The sequence below is a fragment of the Lissotriton helveticus genome, chromosome 5_1 (assembly GCF_964261635.1).
Source record: "Lissotriton helveticus chromosome 5_1, aLisHel1.1, whole genome shotgun sequence".
NCBI lineage: Eukaryota > Metazoa > Chordata > Amphibia > Caudata > Salamandridae > Lissotriton > Lissotriton helveticus.
In genome coordinates this window covers 967264092-967285181 of record NC_136065.1, presented here as the reverse complement: position 1 = coordinate 967285181, position 21090 = coordinate 967264092, and the positions used below count along the sequence as shown (strand labels likewise).

The 21090-nt window shown below is 42.7% G+C and overlaps 1 protein-coding gene across 12 annotated transcripts in view; it reads left to right on the top strand.

Moving 5' to 3' along the window:
* LRRC27 (leucine rich repeat containing 27) overlaps positions 1–19783 on the top strand; it is an 801922-nt gene extending 782139 nt beyond the window's left edge. For 11 of the 12 annotated variants that reach the window (XM_078643471.1, XM_078643467.1, XM_078643476.1 and 8 more), the window contains one exon: positions 19181–19783. In XM_078643471.1, the coding sequence (XP_078499597.1) occupies positions 19181–19327 (147 nt within the window). In that variant the 3' untranslated portion in view covers positions 19328–19783. The remainder of the gene's footprint in view (positions 1–19180) is intronic. The other variant, XM_078643477.1, reaches the window with a different exon arrangement.
* Positions 19784–21090: the final 1307 nt, after the last annotated feature.

Below are 21090 nucleotides of genomic sequence, written 5' to 3'. Positions count from 1 at the left end.
GGAGCCACAAGCTTGAAGAACTGATCTATGAAGCGCCTGTAGAAATTGGCAAAGCCGATAAAGCATTGCACATCCCGGACGTTCTTGGGAGGAGGCCACTCCTTGACAGCAGGGATCTTTCTCTCAGCCATCTCCTGGCCTGAAGGACTTAGCATGACCCCTAGGAATTCTACCGTGGTCACATGAAAGTCACACTTGCTCAATTTGCAGAACAATTGGTTTTCCTGTAGGATCCGTAGTACAGATGTTACATGCTGTATGTGCTCCTCTTCTGACTTGGAATATTTGAGGATGTCGTCTATATACACTACGACGTAGTGGTCCAAAATCTCACGAAGCACATCATTAAGAAAGAATTGGAATGCCGCAGGGGCATTACAGAGCCCGAACGGCATCACAAAATACTCAAACAAACCGTATCTGGTATTGAAAGCCGTCTTCCACTCATCAGCGCTTCTCATACGCATCAATTGATATGCCCCTTTCAGATCAAGCTTCATGTATATCCTGGCACTCTTTACTTCTTCCAATAAGACATTAATGAGCGGCAAGGGATATCTGTTCTTCACCGTTATAGCATTCAGTGCCGTGAAGTCCACACAAGCTCTGAGCTCACCATTAGCTTTAGGTATAAAGAAAAGCGGTGACGCGGCAGGGGATTTGGATGGATGGATAAAGCCGATTTCTAGTAGTTTGTCCAAGTATTCTCTTAGATGGAGATTTTCTGGTTCCGTCAAGGCATACAGCCTCCCGCTAGGAACTATAGCCCCTGGTACAAGGTCAATTTGGCAGTCATATTGCCTGTGGGGAGGGAGTACCCCCGCCTGGATGTTGTCAAAAAAACCCTCATACCTCCGATATACTGGGGGCAATTGCACCACCTTTTCGGCGGCAGTGGCTATCCTTAGTCCACCTGCCAATACCCTTGCAGGACGTTCTAGAGTCAGACCGCAATGTTCCCTGCAATAAGGAGAGTTCATCAGCACAGTCTACTTGTTGACCCAATTGATTTCAGGGTTGTGTTTCTGAAGCCAGGGTAACCCCAAAATGATCCCATATTGAGGTGCCCGGATGAGATTGAAAGTGATTAGTTCCTGTTGCATGGAACTGTATTGAACTATGATGTGTTCTGTGTGATATGCGATAGGCCCTGTAACCAGTTTCCTCATATCTAATGCATATACATCTTCTGGTGTGGTCTTAGGAATCAAACCGACTCCTACTCTCTTAGCCACTCCCCAATCCATGAATAAGCCTGTGGCTCTGGAATCAACCGTAGCATCCATAGTAATCCATTCGTTTTGTATCAATAGCCTGACCTTGATGTACAGGTGACGTTGTCCTGCTGGGTCTTGGCTTAACAGAGAAGGGATATACGCAGAACTCCAAGATTCCCTTCATTATTCTTGGAGTCATCTAGTTTTCCGTAACCTTGTCTACAGCTGCTGTTATCATTTTGCTAGCACGAAACCGATTGGTCCTTGGTTTAACGGGACATTCAAGCACAAAGTGACCTTTCTTGCCACGATATAAACAGAGTCCTTGTTTGCGTCGCGAATCCTTTTCAGCAGAAGTCACGCAGCCCTTATGGAACCTATATCCATGGGCTCAGATCTTGAGGCGTATTGTGTTTCAGAAGACCCTGGGTGTCCCTAGGTAGGGGCGTATTTTTTCTTTCTTTTGTGTTCGCCTTTGCATTCGCTCATTCTGTGATCAAGGCGTAGGACCAGATTAATCAGATCTTCACAGGTAGCAGGCTGTGGATCTGTCTGGGCAATAACATCTTTAAGATCGTCCCTTAGCCCTTGATGGAATAAGGCTGCTTGCTTTGACTCATGCCACTTAATTTCAGACACAAGGCGTCGAAAGGTATTTAAATACACCAGCAGGTCCTTGCTTCCCTGACGGAGCTCCAACAACTCTTTATCTGCCATGTATAAATCAGCTCTCCTATCGAACACCTTTACAAACTCCTCTCTGAAAGCTTCCCAATCATCTAAGAGAGGGTCGTTCCGATTAACCAAAGGTACTGCCCACTGCGCTGCATCACCTGCGAAATAAGAAATGAGTAATGCTACCCTAGCCTGATTTGTAGGGAAGGATTTCGGCTTACAAGAAAAGTGTATCAGGATTTGAGTCAAGCATACCTGTACAGCACTGGAATCCCCATTATACCTTTCTAGGGTGGCCAGAGGAATGGTGATCGGCATTTCCACCACCACTGCACTAGGCGTTGCAGCTGCTGCTCCTATGTTGAAGGGGTTCCTTTGTAACCCATCCAACCTGGCCCTCAAATCTGCTGTTTCTTGTCTAGACGTAGTCAACTCAATCTGTATGTTGGCTAGTGCCTCTAATACATCCTCAAGAGTGGCCATTCCTAACACAACCCGACCGAGAGGACTATATTCCGTGGGTCAGAAATTCTGTTACTTCGCAAGTCCTCAGGATCGGTTTGATGCCAAAAAGGGTCCACCTCTTGAATTAACCAGGCCTGATTGCCATGATAGGACAGGTCAATAGAAGGATCAAGCGAGGGAAGGAAGGGAAGGGAACTGCGTGGAGGGAGATCTGGAATGACAAAGCACAGTTATCACATAACCTGTAACAACACTTCTGCCATATCAAGTCATCTATGCTATACCCTCTCTTTATACCGGAAAATATAACAAAATAGGCTTTGTAGAAAACAAGCAGTCTGTTTAGTTGAGCCCTCAGGGTCCTGGCAATAAAAGGAGGATGTAACTGCAGAGGAAATACAAGACATCAACAGATACACTATTAATTCGAGGAAGCGAATAGTCTATAGACAGGGTTCCAAAATTATGTTGCGATGACATACCTATCCTCCTCATGGGAAAGTCTTTGAGAACAAAGTGTCAATACACCCAAGGGATCACTGACTCACTATAACAGCTGTGAGAAATTGCCTGGATCCAAATGGTTCATCACAGTACCATAAAAGAAATGAACGGGTGTCACGAAAAAGAACCCAAATAGATAATTTCCTGTTAAGGTTAAAATGCACCTTACAGGACTGAATGTTACCTCGAGTGCAGCGTTGCTTCCAATACTGCTCCTGATATTCGATACACGTGCAAAACACTCCTGCGTGAATACTAGGAAAACGCCGATACCGTCCTCTGCATGAACTCCTGGAGTTCGCCAGCAGAGGACACTGTGCTTAGTGACGGCCGACAATGCTGTTCGAATAAATACCGTCCTCCGCACGAGCTCCATATTGGCAGCTCAACCAACGGAGGGCACGGTGAAATGAACGGTTGATAGTGCCTTTTCAAATCAAGTACCGTCCTCCGCATGAGCTCCAGACGTTGGACTCTGTCAACTGCGGACCTGAGAATGACGGCCGACAATGCCGATCGAGTGCAGCCGCGCTTAGCGGTCTCCCTCCCCAGAGCAGCCGCTCACTTCAAAGGTAGGGAGGAACTGGGAACAAAGAATAGGGCTTGAAGGCTTGAAATCCTTCTGGACAAGAATCCGTCGAAAACCAGCAGCAACCGTGGGTCTGATGGGAGAATTTCCTACATCCTTCTGGGTCTGCCCACGTATTTTATGGGGGACCTGCCACGGCGAGGCGCAAGGGTTCATGGGAGTTGTGGTTCTGGACCACAATCGGAGCCATTTCTCGTTCCGCGGCCCCCGTCAAGGTGTAGTTGCGCTCGAGACAGCTATGTAACACAATATGGGTAGAGTGGTGGAGGTGGATCTAGAAATCTTCAAAGATCTAGCCCAGATCTTGTTCCAGAAATCGATGCTCCAAACACCCCCCAAATCCGTCTCCCAGGTAAGTTCCAATTCAGATTTAGGGCGGTCAGAGTTAGGGATGTGAAGATGTTTATAGATCACGGATGCTTTGGGAAGTCCCGCCAATATTTTGAGAAGCGGATCCTCTGGGTATAGACATTTAGAGAGGAGGGAGTCAATTCTTTAAAGTAAATAGGCGAAATATGGATGTGAATCAAACAAAAAATATACAACAAAATGGGAGTAATAATCATTTTAATAGAATCAAGATGTCCCCACCATGAGAGAAAAAGAGGGTTCCAGGAAGAGAGAAGTTTAGAAATACATCTAGCTCTTCCTTTAAATTGATTTTAAGTGAATCCAGTATGGAGTTATTAAACCAGAAGCCAAAGCATTTGATTCTAGAACTATTCCATCAGAAACTAGTTGAATCAAAATGCTGCTTGAGTTACAATTTGGTGATGAGAAGGATTTCTGTCTTGTCAGAATTAATTTTATAACCTAATACTAGGGAAGATCTCCACGATTTCTTGCAATAAAGGAGGAATAGAAGTGTCAGGGTGAGATCTAAAAAAATAAAATATCATCTGCATAGGCTGATAACTTCAAATGTTGATCACCATAAAGAAATCCAGAAAGAGGTATTCTGGCGGATATGAGATATAAAGGGTACAAGTGATAAATAAAAGAGGAGATGGAGGCAACCTTGATGTACACCAAGTTGCAATTGAGAGATAAGACCATTAACTACGACAGTAGCTCTAGGTATCGTATGATAACTTCAAATGTTGATCACCATAAAGAAATCCAGAAAGAGGTATTCTGGCGGATATGAGATATAAAGAGTACAAGTGATAAATAAAAGAGGAGATGGAGGCAACCTTGATGTACACCAAGTTGCAATTGAAAGATAAGACCATTAACTACGACAGTAGCTCTAGGTATCGTATACAACAAGGAGATAAGAGAAATAAATTGAGGAGCAAAACCATGCCAATGAACAGCTTTAAATAAAAAGAAACAATCTACCCTATCGAAAGCTTTCTCCGCGTCAATAGAAACTGCAGCTAAAGAATAGGAAAGAGTTGAAGCTTTGTTTAAAACATTAAATAGTAACCGGGAATTATCTGAAGTTAATCTGCCTTTAATGAAACCACACTGCTCTAGGCCAATTAGATTTGGCAAAAGAGGTTCAAGAAGTAGAGCAAATAATGTGGGAAAACTGTTATCATCGACATTTATCAGAGATATAGGGCGATAATTCTTACATTACTTAGGATCACAACCATCCTTATGAATTAGGCATATTGTAGCTTTTAAAAAGGTGCCATCCGCCTTACCAGTAATATAAAAGTATTGAAAAAGATGTAAGAGGTTCGGAAGTGGTAGATTTGAAAAGTGTAAATAAAATTCTATTGTAAACCCATCTGGGCCCAGAGTTTTATCTTTTTAAGAAAACTTAAGTATTTAGATAACTCCAGAATCGATTAATCAGATTCTAAAGATGCGAAGTCAGAATCTACATGAGAAGGAGGGGAGACGTGACTAAGTTATGTATCCATAAAAGAGACAGGTGAAGGGAATTCTGGAGTATTTAAAGTTTTATAGCATTGCATAAATTCATCTAAAATGTCCTGATCTTTGAAAATATGCTTTCCATCCAAAGAATGAATGGAGTCTATCAACACACCCTGTTTCCAAGATGTGAGGTAATTAGCCAAAATGTTGCCAACTTTATTTTGTCCACCATAGTAAAACGATCACTATTACGAAGGAGAATAGATGAGGCTTTATCCATAGTTATTTTGTTAAAATATAGCTTCTGATGAACAAGCTCCTGCAAAGGATAATCAGATGAAGAAGTGTAAAATTGATGTTCTAGGCATTTAATGTTAGCTACAAGAATTTGATGTTGAATAAGATATTGTTTCTATTTTTTTGGAAACAAATTCTATGATAAAGCCACAAGCAGTAGCCTTAAATGGGTCCCATAACAATGAAGGGCATGCCTCCAGATCCACATTTAAAGAAAAAAATTCTTCAGCAAAAAAGTAAGAGGAAGAAAAAAATGGATCCTGTAAAAGAAAGTTTTTAATCTTCCATCTAGAAGACTTGAGTTGCAGACTGAACACATCGAAATCAGCAACAATCAGGGCATTGTCAGAGATCACAATAGATTCAACTGAGGAGGAAATAAGATGCTGAGTCAAAGATTTAGAAATAAAAACATAATCTAACCAGGTCAGGGAACCATGTGAAGGAGGGAAAAAAAGAAAATTCTGTTACATCTGGGTTACAAAGCCTCCAGGCATCTACAAGATGTGTCTGAGAGATTTAACTATAGAATTGTTTATTATGAGCCTTGTGAGAGACAAAAAGAATTTGGGATTGGCAAACAATAAAAGGGTCAATAACTTGGTTACGATCACCTCCTAGGATAAAAACATCTTTATATTGAATATACTTTTTTGTAACATTAGGCTAAAAAGAATAATCAGGTTGAGTCGGACTATAAACTTTAAATACTGTTAAAGATACATTGTTAATGAGCAACTTAACTAATAACCATCTACCCTCCTAGTCCATGTCTTGAGAAATAACCGTGTTTAACCTCAGAAACCTGAGGGAAGACCTGGGGAAGGGAACTAGAAGCACGGGGTGCTAGGAGTAGGCAGCCTCCAAACTATAATGTTTAACACAAAAGAGACGCTCCTAGTATGATGGCCTTAGTGCTATAGTGTAATAGTGTTAACTTGTGAGTGCAGGCATCTCACAAAAAGTGAAAGACTGGTCTCACCACCACCTGGTGTCATGCTTCATCATTGACCAGTCCTCGCCATCTAAAAACTTGGTTTGATAGAGGGCGGGCATACTGATGCCAGTTACATTAAAATAAGTATGACATTTGTAATGGCCTTTTAACCTCACTCTTTGTTTGTAAGGGCCCCCACTTCGCTTTAGAAGTGCATCCCAGTATTCAGGTGCATGCCCGCCCTTTATCAAACCAAGTTTTTAGAGGGCGAGGACTGGTCAATAATGAAGTATGACACCAGGTGGTGTGTGAGACCAGTCTATAACTTATTGGGGTGTGCATCGAAGCATTTCCAAAAGGATGCTTACCAGAATCAATAAGAGAGGCCCTAATAGTGCTAGTGTTAAAGCCTGATAAAGAATACACAGACTGAAAATACTTAAGGCCCTTATCATTGCTTAACGTTGATACCAAACTTATTTGAAAGGCGTTTGCCCACGTCTCCTTAAGGTGCTTTCTCAACCAATTCACACAGTTCAACCTGGGTCCAATCATCACAGAAGCACCATGTTTAATGTGAGGAGGGTGACTTATATCAAAAACGTTTTGGGACTGTTCAGAGAAGAAGTTTCTGCTACAGCCTTGGATAGAGAGGGGACATTTAAAACTTTTGGCTGGAAATATCTGTTTGAAGTATTGAGGAGGTTTACTTTGACTCCATACTCCTTGGATGGATAGAGTTGTTCTTTGGAACACCTGCAGCAATAGTTAGCTGGACAGGGCGATTATTGGTGGTTGGGTACTTGTGAGCTATTCTAGGCATTGGTGTCTGTTATATCCTCTATTATATGTTCTTCCTGGGTAGCCCTAACTTGCCTTGTTCCATAAAGATAGGTTGGAATAGGGAACTGAAGGTAAAGGTTCCATATTGTGTTAATAAATGCATACATGTCTGACCTGGGGTGGTGTGGAGTGCAAAAAAACGATGGATTTAGGCCCAGATCTCTGTACTGGGGTGAATGTACGACATTGTTCTGCATTCTGTCCATCAATTGTTGTTTTTGCAATAAATGCATACATCGCATTAATATATTTTAAAAGTCAAGGAGACTGTGCCACACAAGGTGAATATTCTGGATTGATTTTGTGCAAGTTAACTGAACCACATCCTCTTTGCTACCAATAGCGAACCTGTTGGAAAAGCACAGATCTAACTTATGCCCATCTCTCACACCTCCTCCACCACAATGGTACACGCTGTGCCCCAAGACAAGATGAGAACACCTCTGTGGTCACTCAATCATTACAACTAAAAACTTCCCATATTGGATCACAAAAACAAATACAACACATTGCCAACCATGCACCCCCTCAGTGTGTAGTGTGCTATCCTTTCGAAAAAGGTTCTTTGGCACACCACAATGGGGTATGAAGTGCTGTATAAATGCTGAAATGCACTATAAAACAGATGTTGAGTTGAACTGGCAGTTAAACAATTTAAAATATCTTGGAAAATAAATTGCTCACATGGCTAGTGACGTGATTAATGTCAATATGAGCAAGGTTCTTAAAGAGTGACAACTATTGGTATGTATTCCATGCAGTCTTTGGTCGAATACAAAGGTGCATTTTTAAGGGTAGATTTAACTACTCTGCTCTGATATGGGCGGGCAAAAGACTTAGAGTCCTTTTGGAGACATTAAAATGACCATATGACCAGGGCTATTTGTCCCTGCCAAATTTAGAATATTGTTATCTAGTTGCTCAATCGCAGCACCTAGAGACAAAACTTAGAGGAGCTCAGCACAGCCATGTTCTAGTTGATTTTGCAAAGTACCCCATTCCCATTAACTTCAAAATATAAAATTAAAAACATTCAAAATTGCTACTCATCCACGTTTGTGCTTTAAGTGTATTGAAAGGAAATACTTAGACTGGCTTAGACAGCTGACTCAATTGAAATACTTACTCTGGGTGTACTTCACGCTGATTGTCATAATTACAATGTATCCACCCAGATCAGATACTTTCCCTAGGTGTAACTTGGATAGAGCTGATGTAATGCATATGTGGACCAATTCACCAGCGAATTTGAGGACCTGAGGAAATAGTCCATGTACTAACAAATGCCTTTTTTTAGTTGATTGGCCCCATGTTGTTGAGATGTGCAATTGTTGCTGGATTTTGGATTTCTATGTTCATTATGTTACTGCTGGTTATGGGGAACTTGATTGAATGTTCATTGAAAAAGTTCATCCTTTGGCTGCACCCCAAAAATGTGTGCTCTAAATTTACGGCCAGTCTTCGGCTAAAGCAAATAAGTGCATCACAATACACTGGATGTAATAAATTGGCCTTTTGGTTGAGAGATGGGAACATTATGTCAGTGTGTGCTGGCAAGCAAAGAATAATGTCATTTGTCCACACAGTTGCTAAATTAGAGGAAGACCTTCGAGACTGGGGACAAATATTATTGAGGCTTTTTGAGCCTGAGGATAGCATAGAACTCTCTCTAGGGAATAACTCTGTCAACTGAAAGAGATGTTTCTCCTTGATAAAGAAGGCTTTGCCATACCTGATGGAAACTTGTAAAAAATGAACAATGCTTTGTTGTATCTGGCCTGCACTATACTGCGTCTACAATTAGATGTCAACAATGTGCTCGTTTTTATCAGCTGTTTATTTTTGATTTACCTTTGAAAAAAGTTTGACTTTTTTTGTTTTTGTAATGCTTAAATTTAACATCACAACCCTGCTTCGAAAGCTAGACTAATTTCTAAGAATCAGTTTAAGATCTAGTGTTACACTGAGCTGTCATGTGGAAATGGTATTGCCGATATTTCAACAATGTTAAGGCTAAACAAACCAGTGTGCTAGAGTATGGGATCCATACGTGTAGTTACAGAATTTGAAACTTGGGGTTAGAGTCTCTCCCTATCTCAAGATTCATACCAAATGAGTGAACTGAATCTAGTATAGCACACTATAAAAAAATCATCCTTTTTAGGTCGAGCCTATAGCATTGCTTTAGCAATGCTTGTTTGGCGAGATTATAGTAAGGCTTTCAAAAGTCTACCCAAACTGCGGATTAGGTACAGTTCATGTGAACCAGGCGTGTGCACATCGCCAGCCACATCACACACCATTTGTCTGAGCCTCGGCATCAGACTTCAAAGAAATCCGCTCCCCCGCACCACCATCAGACTTCAAAGGAAGCCGCTCCCCCGCCCCACCCCCCCACCACACAATGCCGAGAGCTTGTTCCATTTGTGTTCATGCCGTCCACAACAGCTTCTACCACGGCACTGTTTCATGTTTATGGGCTCCATTGCCTTTCCCTTGTTGCAGCCTCCAAAGTCCTTGAATTCTCACTACACCCGCTGCTGCAGGTCATGCCCGGGTGCCGCACCACATTATTTAGCACAGCGCTCTATTTCTTCATATCCCCTTCTTCCCCCATGCCGATCTCTTCCTCCCTGTTATTCCCATGTTTTTAATCATTGATTGTCTTTGCCTGCGACTTTTTAATTTTTATTTTGTGCAGTTTTTTATAGCACTAATTATAGCGCTTTACTTGAGCTGAGCACCCATTATGTTGCACAAGGACACATTCATTTTTGGTAGGCAGCACGGGGAGATTAAGTGAATTGCCCAGAATCACACTATGTTGATCCAACGCAGATGCTCGAGCCTGGTTTCCCAAAGTCGGCAGCTCTGGCCATTATGCCGTCATTACAAATGGCCCTCGCCCTCCCCCTCCCCCAGCACAGAGCGTGCATCGCTTGTTTACCTTCTCTCCAACCGTCCACTCTGTGTTGTGTAACTTTATACCCCCGCCTCCTTTGTGTTGCTTGTTTATTTGTAAGTTTTGCAGTTTGAGATAGCACGAAATAAAGCGCTTTACATGAGCATCCGTTCATAGATTGTTCGCGGACACGGTGCTGAAACCTCCAAACAAAGCTGCGTCATCACAGCGTTGGCCATCTTATCGCACTGCTGCCCACTGTCTTGCATACCTTGCAATCCGAAGATGGCTCCAAGGCGTGCAGGATCAGAATGACCTCAGCGCCGGAGCCTCCATGCTGCCATCATTGCAAGGACACCGCTTCTGAAAACCTTATCAGGCCACGGGGAAGGAGAGAGCCGGCAGCACTGACCTTCTGTTCCCGTGCCACAAAAGCCGCTCTTTCTCTCTTCTCTAAATTCCTTTGGCTTGGGCTTTGAGGTACACGACTCGCATGCTTTTTTATTTTTATTTTGTGCAGTTTAATATAGCACGAATTATAGCGCTTTACATGAGCACCCGTTACGTTGCACAACGACACATTCATTTTTGGTAGGCAGCACGGTGATATTAAGTGAATTGCCCAGAATCACACTATATTGATACAACGCCGATGCTCGAGCCTGGTTTCCCAAAGCTGGCAGCTCTGGCCATTACGCCGTCATTTTGGTTCCCAGCCACTTTTAACCCTTTTACTCGCATTCCTATACCCCCTAATGTTATGTGTAAGAAGTGTCAATTAGGTAGGGAGGAGCTTTAGCACAAAGGGGCCCTGCACATCAGCTGCAGTACCCCTATTCAGCTACAGAGACGCAAATACAGCCACTGCTCCAGATACATGAACGAAAACAATACTAGGGACCAATCCTGGGAGTATCACCTTGGTGGTTCTTTGCTCTATTAAGCTGTTTCTGAGTGCTCAAGTATTTTTAAATCAGTGGACAGAGGTACCACGAGAGTCTGATGTGCCTAGGATCTAACTCCTACTTGCTCCCAGGGCTTCACATTTACCGTCATATTGCATTTTGGTGACTATATCAGGCTGGGCACTCCCTCCCTCCCCAGGTACTAGTCAGTCCATTTTTTATCTATGCTCTTTTACATTAACTCTAAATACTTCCAATCTTGCCGAAAAGGGAGCAAAGGAATAATTTTAAAAAGTGTTTTCCCAAGTTCACACAATTTGGCCAAATACATGATATCCCCTCTCTCTTTACACTCCTCTATCTCTACACCCCTCTCTCTTTATACCCCTCTCTCTACACCCCGTCTCTCTACACCCCTCTCTCTCTGTCTATCGCCCTCACTCTGTCCTATCTATCTATCTATCTATCTATCTATCTATCTATCTATCCTTCTATCTATCTATCTATCTATCCATCTATCTATTGCCGTCACTCTATCTATCTATCACCCTCACTCTATCGCCCTCACTCTATCTATCACATTCACTCTATCTATCTCCCTCACTCTATCACCCTCACTCTATCACCCTCACTCTATCTATCTATTGCCCTCACTCTATCTATCTATCGCCCTCACTCTATCTATCTATCGCCCTCATTCTATCTAGCTATCGCCCTCATTCTATATATCTATCTATCACCCTCACTCTATCTATCTATTGCCCTCACTATCTATCTATCTATCTATCTCTCTATCGCCCTCACTCGATCTATCTATCTCCCTCACTCTATCTATCTATCTATCTATCTATCTATCTATCTATCGCCCTCACTCTATCTATCTATCGCCCTCACTCTATCTATCTATCTCTCGCCCTCACTCTATCTATCTATCTCCCTCACTCTATCTATCTATCTATCGCCCTCACTCTATCTATCTATCGCCCTCACACTATCTATCGCCTTCACTATATCTATCTATCTATCTATCTATCTATTGCCCTCACTCTATCTATCTATCTATCTATCTATCTATCTATCGCCCTCACTCTATCTATCGCCCTCACTCTATCTATCTATCGCCTTCACTCTATCTGTCACCCTCACTATCTATCTATTGCCCTCACTATCTATCTATCTATCTATCTATCTATCTATCTATCTATCTATCGCCCTCACTCTAGCTATTTTTCACCCTCTATTTATCTATTTATCTATCTATCTATCTATCTATCTATCTATCTATCTATCTATCTATCTATCTATCTATCACCCTCACTCTAGCTATCTATCGCCCTCACTCTAGCTATCTATTGCCCTCACTATCTATCTATCTATCTATCTATCTATCTATCTATCTATCTATCTATCTATCTATCTATCTATCTATCTATCTATCTATCTATCGCCCTCACTGTCTATCTATCTATCTATCTATCTATCTATCTATCTATCTATCTATCTATCTATCGCCCTCACTATCTATCACCCTCACTATCTATCGCCTTCACTCTATCTGTCACCCTCACTATCTATCTATTGCCCTCACTATCTATCTATCTATCTATCTATCTATCTATCTATCTATCGCCCTCACTCTAGCTATTTTTCACCCTCACTCTATCTATCTATCTATCTATCTATCTATCTATCTATCTATCTATCTATCTATCTATCTATCACCCTCACTCTAGCTATCTATCGCCCTCACTCTAGCTATCTATTGCCCTCACTATCTATCTATCTATCTATCTATCTATCGCCCTCACTATCTATCTATCTATCTATCTATCTATCGCCCTCACTATCTATCTATCTATCTATCTATCGCCCTCACTATCTATCACCCTCACTATCGCCCTCTATCTATCGCCCTTACTCTAGCTATCTATCGCCCTCACTCTATCTATTGCCCTCACTATCTATCTATCGCCCTCACTATCTATCTATCTATCTATCTATCTATCTATCTATCTATCTATCTATCTATCTATCTATCTCCCTCACGCTATCTATCTATCTATTGCCCTCACTCTATCTATCTATTGCCCTCACTCTATCTATCGCCCTCACTCTATCTACCTGTTTATCTATCACCCTCACTCTATCGATCTATCTATCTATCTATCTATCTATCTATCTATCACCCTCACTCTATCTATCTATCACACTCACTCTATCGCATCACCACAGCATCACTCAGCACCACCACTGCATCACTTAGGGGCACCCCAGCATTACTATGCGCTACCACAGCATCATTGAACGCCACAGCATCATTCATCGCAACCACAACATCACTCAGCGCCACCACAGCATCAATCTGTGCGATGTTCTCTCAATGTTACAAGCTTTATTACAAATGTCACAAAAAGATGTTAATATTTCACTTCTGTTCTTGGATTTTCGTCTCAATAAAATACACTGAACATAATCTTCACAAAAGTTATTTACAAAAGTTTAAGCTATTGCCATTATACATTAAAATAACTTTTATTTAAGTATTAATTATTAAGAAAAAAAGCCATTGTTATTTGTAATATCAATACATCTAAGTCACCTAAATACAACACATATTGCATTACAAATGCTATAGGTGTCACATTTGCGAAAGTTAAAACTATTGGCATTGTAAATGACAAAGCTATTAATTTAGCTATTTTCAAAACCAACACATAAATACAAAATTTGTCACTTACAATACCAATAGCTCAAACTTTCCTAATGCAAGACCTATTGCATTGCAAATGCTTGTTTAGTTGTGCCTTCAGCACGCATGCGCTGTCAGCAAAAGCTATTGTTTAGAGGAAAAAATCTTAAAAACAGACTTCGAGCACGCCCATTACTTACCAATATTTACCATTGGTTGACTTCTACATCACTCCTGTTTTCTCGCTTCTTGTCTTGCTGGTTGTGCTTCCTACTACCCGCTGGCTCCTCACTTCCTCCTGCAGGCTTCCCGGAGCTTCTGTCCCTGCAGTGAAGCCTGGACATAGCACAGCTTCCTATTTGCAGCCAGTGTCCTTCCACTGGCCGTGTGCTGCTCCAAGCACTTTTTACGGGCTCGGCGACGTCACCACTTCGTCAGAAGTGGGGAGGAGCTGCGAGCCGTATTGTAGCGGCTTTTTCGTTCATGCTGGATAAATTTTTCTTTGCTCGTGCATTTTCAGTGCGCTATTTTATTATCTTAATAGTGATTGGTCGTCGCGGTGCTGTGTTTTTAGTAGTCTTGATGCCATTGGGTATATGTAATGTTACGCGGCCATTTTTGGCATATTCTGTGCGGTTACGCGCACGGCAGACCATTAATTTTAATTAGGAGCTGTCAGAGTGCCCGTGTAATGCAATCCAGATGGTCTGAGCTGTGAGCGCGTTCAATGTAAAATGACGAGAGGCGAGGCTCACAGAAGATGACTCCTACGTGCTCGTCCACACTGTAGTTCTTGTGTTTCCTGAATACTCTCATTTTCAAAGGCCGCCATTTCCTTCCTTTCCTCGCACGCTGCGCTGCACTATTTTTGTCTGTGGTTTCTAAAACGGGGTTTAAAGCCGTTTTATTATTAAACATTTGGATTCTGGTTCTGTAAGCTTTGTTCTCCGAATTTTAATAAGTGCTGACATGCAGACTACTGGTTGAATAAATGATGAGGGTTAAAAGTGACCTTCGTCACACGTGGGTAGTTTCCAGTTATGTTTATGTCCTTTTTTTGGGCAACTGTTGCAGTTTTTTTAGTCTTTGCCATGGCGTTCAAGGCGTGTTGGTTAAATCTAAATGACAATCACGGGGCCCTTGTGTTTAATTTTTGTCGCCCGCATTCGTTACAAAGGGAGCATTCTTGGAATTACTCACATACGGACATAGCCCAGAGACTCATATTCTGCTCATAAACTAGAAAAGGAGTTCAAAACCTCCACGGAACAGGAAATGCCAGCCGAAGCCAGCATTGAGCGCCGTGCGACTGTGGGTAGCTGTCAGAGGGTGCATTTCAGTTCAAGGGCGTTTCTCCTTGTTTCCTCTTTGAGCAGCAGCACACCGATCTCCTCTCTGTATGTAACACCACGTTTCCACAACAGCAAAAGATGGACGCACCTGTGATCGCATAACGCCCCTCTTCAACCTAACTAAACAAGTGTAAGCCGTAACTGGAGGTAAAAAAGCAGAGCACCCCTCCCCACCTACTCCCTTCCGAAATCTTTACGGGCCTGATTGCAGTCTGCTGTCGAGCCTGACTCGCAGAGTTAACATGCAGTCATCATTATAGTAAAGTTTGTGGAAAAAACGTGAATACGCAATATTCAGGGAAAAACAGAGCCTTCCCGCAATTACAATGGAAATTCACAAATCTCTTGTGTGTCTCACGTAATGCCAATGGCTATTTCATTAGGAAAAATTAGACTCATTGATACATGCACCACCACCACCAGTACTACCAGTACTACAGCCACCAGTACTACCACTACCACCACCACCAGTACCAACAGTACCACGACCACCAGTACTACCACTAACACCACCACCAGTACTACCAGTACCACCACCACCAGTACTACCACTACCAGTACTACCACTACCAGTACTACCACTACCAGTACTACCATTACCACTACCATCACCACCAGTACCACCACCACCAGTACTACCACCACCAGTACTACCAGTACCACCACCACCACCACCAGTACTACCACTACCAGTACCCCAACACCACCAGTACTACCAGTACTACAGCCACCAGTACTATCACTACCACCACCACCAGTACTAACAGTACCATGACCACCAGTACTACCACTACCAGTACTACCAATACGAGTACCACTACCACCACCAGTACTACCACCACCAGTACCACCACCACCAGTACTACCACTACCAGTACCACCACCAGTACCACCACTACCAGTACTACCACCACCAGTACTACCACCACCAGTACTACCACTACCAGTACCACCACCTCCAGTACTACCACTACTACCACTACCAGTACCACCACCACCAATACTACCAGTAACACCACCACCAGTACTACCACTACCAGTACCACCACCACCACCAGTACTTCCAGTACTACCACCATCAGTACCACCAGTACTACCACTAATAGAGCCACCAGTACTACCACTACTACAGCCACCAGTACTACCACTACCACCACCACCAGTACTACCACCACCACCAGTACTACCAGTACCACCACCACCACTACCACCACCACCACCACTACCACCACCACCAGTACTACCAGTACCACCACCACCAGTACTACCACTACCAGTACCACCACCACCAGTACTACCAGCACAAGTACCACCACCACCAGTACTACCAGTACTACAGCCAGCAGTACCACCACAACCAATACTACTGCTACCAGTACCACCACCAGCAATTCTAACACTACCAGTACCTCCACCACATATACTACCACTGCCAATACCACCACCACCACCAGTACTGACCACTACCGGGACCACCCCCAGTACCACCACCACCAGTACCACCATCACCAGTACTACCACTACCAGTACTACTGCCAGCAGTACCACCACCACCAATGCTACTGCTACCAGTACCACCACCACCAGTACTACCGCTACCAGTACCACCACCACCAGTACCACGACTACCAGTACTACCATCACCAGTACTACCACTACCAGTACCACCACCTCCAGTACTACCACTACTACCACTACCAGTACCACCACCACCAGTACTAGCACTACCAGTACCACCATCACCAGTACTACCACATCCAGTACCACCCCCACCACCAGTACAACCAGTACTAGCACCATCAGTACTACCAGTACTACCACCACCAGTACTACCACTACTACAGACACCAGTAGTACCACTACTACAGCCACCAGTACTACCACTACCACCACCACCAGTACTACCACTACCAGTACTACCACTACCAGTACTACCAGTACCACTACCACCACCACCACCACCACCAGTACCACCACCACCTGTACTAACACCACCAGTACTACCAGTACCACCACCACCACCAGTACTAACACTACCAGTACCACCACCAGTACTACAGCCACCAGTACTACCAGTACCACCACCACCAGTACTACCAGTGCCACGACCACCAGTACTACCACTACCAGTACTACCACTACCAGTACCACTACCACCACCAGTACTACCACCACCAGTACCACCACCATCAGTACTATCACTACCAGTACTACGGCCAGCAGTACCACCACCACTAGCACTACCAGTACCGGTACCACCACCAGTACTACCACTACCAGTACCACCACCACCAGTACTACCACCACCAGTACTACCACTACCAGTACCACCACCAGTACCACCACCAGTACCACCACTACCAGTACTACCACCACCAGTACTACCACCACCACCAGTACTACCATTACCAGTACCACCACCTCCAGTACTACCACTACCAGTACCACCACCACCAGTACTACCAGTAACACCACCACCAGTACCACCACTACCAGTACCACCACCACCAGCACCACCACTACCAGTACTACCACTAACAGTACTACCAGTACCACTACCACCACCACCAGTACCACCATCACCAGTACTACCACCACCAGTACTACCAGTACCACCACCACCACCAGTACTACCACTACCAGTACCACCACCACCACCAGTACTACCAGTACTACAGGCACCAGTACTACCACTACCACCACCACCAGTACTACCAGTACCACGACCACCAGTACTACCACTACCAGTACTACCACTACCAATACCACTACCACCACCAGTACTACCACCACCAGTACCACCACCACCAGTACTACCACTACCAGTACTACGGCCAGCAGTACCACCACCACCAATGCTACTGCTCACCACCAGCCATCAGTGCACAATTTCTACAGGCAGTCACGGCCATCAGTACATGCATCGATTGTTACACATCCACAATTAAGTATTGTACCAATCTCAGTATGATACACTTTAGTTTTAAACATATTCATGTAAAAACACAGCATGCCACCATTGCTACAATTACAATCTAACACACATAATTCCACTACACACCACATTAACACACTCCATAACACTTAGCAAAGATACATTACCATTTACAATGCCATTAGCTCAAACTCAAATAAATCCGAGCCCGATTGCATTTCTAATGCTTGTTTTTAAACTATTGGCAATGCACTTTTTAAGAGTGCTTGGTACTGTGTGTTCTTCCCACCCCCTGCCAATATTCCTCCCTTGCAGCACACTATTTGTTTCCCCCTGCCCTTCTCCCTCCATCCCTTGTTTGTTTAACTCCTGTGCCTTTTCTGGCTGTCCATTGCTAGTTCCCCCACATCATGTTCCTCCTCCTGCTGTCTGTTGTTTTAATTCTCCCTCCTGTTTTATGCCAACCTCACACCCACCCACCACGTGCAACATGTCTTAAAAATCATTAACAAAGCCAATATACTTTGGATAGGCGAACCTTATTGGCTTTGCCAGTGCTTGTATCGGGAGGGCCCAAATATTTATTGATTTAGAAAGCTTTCTTCCGAAATGTTCTATCTTAGGTATTCATTGGTTTCTCATTTTCTCTTTCTTCTATTATTTGTAAAACTTTCTTTTATGTGTTAAACTTGTCAGGAGCTGTCCTCCTTAGTGTGGCCTGCTTTCTCAATATGGCGTTCGGAAGCGGCCTTTTGTGGCAGCATTTGACATTTCATTGTAAAATCATTTTGTAACTACAGCTTTTTCATCTCGGCGGAAGCGCAATGCTCAGTTGGTGCAGTTTGAAATGTTATGTACATTATACATAGTTATCGTATCAATTAAGATATTAACTGCACAGTTAAAACGTAATGTTCGTTCTGTTAATGCGCGTAATGGCCTGAAAATGCTCCGAATTATATTGACATGTTTCTGTGCGTAAATATTGATTAATTCCCATATCTATTTTCGAATTCTTTAAATTTGTGGTTTTTTGATAGGCCGAAAAGTTGCAAAATGAGCTCCTTCGGTTGAAAGAAGAATCACCTCTGGAGTACCGGTTCACTGCATTCACTGGAGAAATTTCACCTACTCTGCCACTAAGAGGACAACCTCAGAACATCTTCTCAACAACACAGTTCTTTTGAAAGAGAAGTGTCCAAAAGGTTCACATTTGATGCATGTCAAAACTTGATTTTAAAAGCTACCTTCATAAAAGAAAATTGTAAAAGAGAAGTATTGACTATTTTCAGGGTTTTCGAGTGACCAGAACAATGTGAACAGTCGTCTTCTAAAGACCGGTTTTCAGTTCACTGAGGTTATTTAAAGCATTTTCGCTGCATTACAGTGTTTTTCTGCTTCTGATGGTATGTACACTGAGATGTCAATGGCGGGAGGGCAACCTGTGTTTTCTGTGTTATGAGAAGATACATGTTTATCTGTCTCACTAATCTTTGTAAAAGGTATCTTGTTACCTGATTATGTCAGTATTATGTTTCCCAGCCATTCAGAAATTTACTGTTTATTCATCACACCCTCTACATCTTTCCTTAAAACAGCTTTATTAAACAAACATAGCAAAAAGTTACATGCTCGTGTTTTTTCATGAGTGGTTTTGTTTTGTACAACCCAGAGCATTTTACCTTGTCATTCTGTGGGGACCATAGGTAACCAAACAGAATAATTCAAACTTTAGCATAGGAAAGGCAGGCTTTGTGAAAATCAAGCACCATAAGATATCCTATGCCACAATAATTTCTTCTCACTGTAGGGGGAAGTGAGTCACAATGTGTATAAGGTGTGAATCCAACAACAAGCAATTCAATCAAAATCTGGATGAGAAGTGCTGAACAAAAGTTATTTTGAGTACTACTTTGTGTCGAGACAAATGTAAGGAAAGCAGCATTTAACCTGATTCAGGTTAAGAAATTATAAGGCCCTCTATTTTAACTGTTTTGTTCACAATCAAAATTGCTCCGGGTAGTACATAAGAGAAGGAGGTCCTGCACAGACTCATGATCTTAGAATTTATCCCAGGCTGTCAAACTGACGCTCATCAACAAAATTGGAATTTAGAACGTTTTTTTTGCTAAATGTTTGCCTGGTTTATGTGCTTTTATTAATATCTTTTTGTTAAAAGTGAGGACAGTATTGTCGTGTCAGCAGAGTCTTTTTCAGAGAAGCACTGTTTATAACTCTTGTCGTCGCACAGAGTGTTCCTGGTGAATGATGGTAAGATCTCATTCGATGATGTGCATTCCAGTTGCCATATTAGCATTCCTCACTAAACAAACCTTCTAGGTCTGAAACAAAACATAAGATGGATTCCCTTCACCCCACACGCCTTCCCAACCCCAGAAACGTGCAGCCTCAGGTATGTCTCACCGCGTACAGCAAAGTTGCTGCATTGCATGCTACCCATGGTCTTTTTCTGTGCAAAGTCTTCCATGTGTGTTTTTCAGTACTCTTGTCCTGGCTAAAGCACTGTCCTCTTTTGTTCCATGAGATTGTTAAACATAAAACATAATATATTGGGAAGCCTAAAGTACAAATAGCATTTAATGCAGGATAGCAGGCAACAAAGCAAAAGATCAAAGACACTCATCATTTTAATCGACCATTGCTATCGCTAGAAAACAGCAAGTTGGAGATAAGAATTAAAATTCATGTAATTTCATCCTAACACATTTATGGGTAGATGCATCAACGTTTTTTTTGCGATTCCTTATTTGCGAAAAATATGGAATCGCAAAAAAGGAATCGCAAAAGTCAATGCATAATTTTTTTCGCAATTTGTTAGCGATTCGGTAAAATTCGCAAATTTTACCGAATCGCAGTGAAATTGCGAATTCTTAATTGCGAATTCGCAATTTGAGATATCGCAAATTGCGATTTTACACACATGATGAAT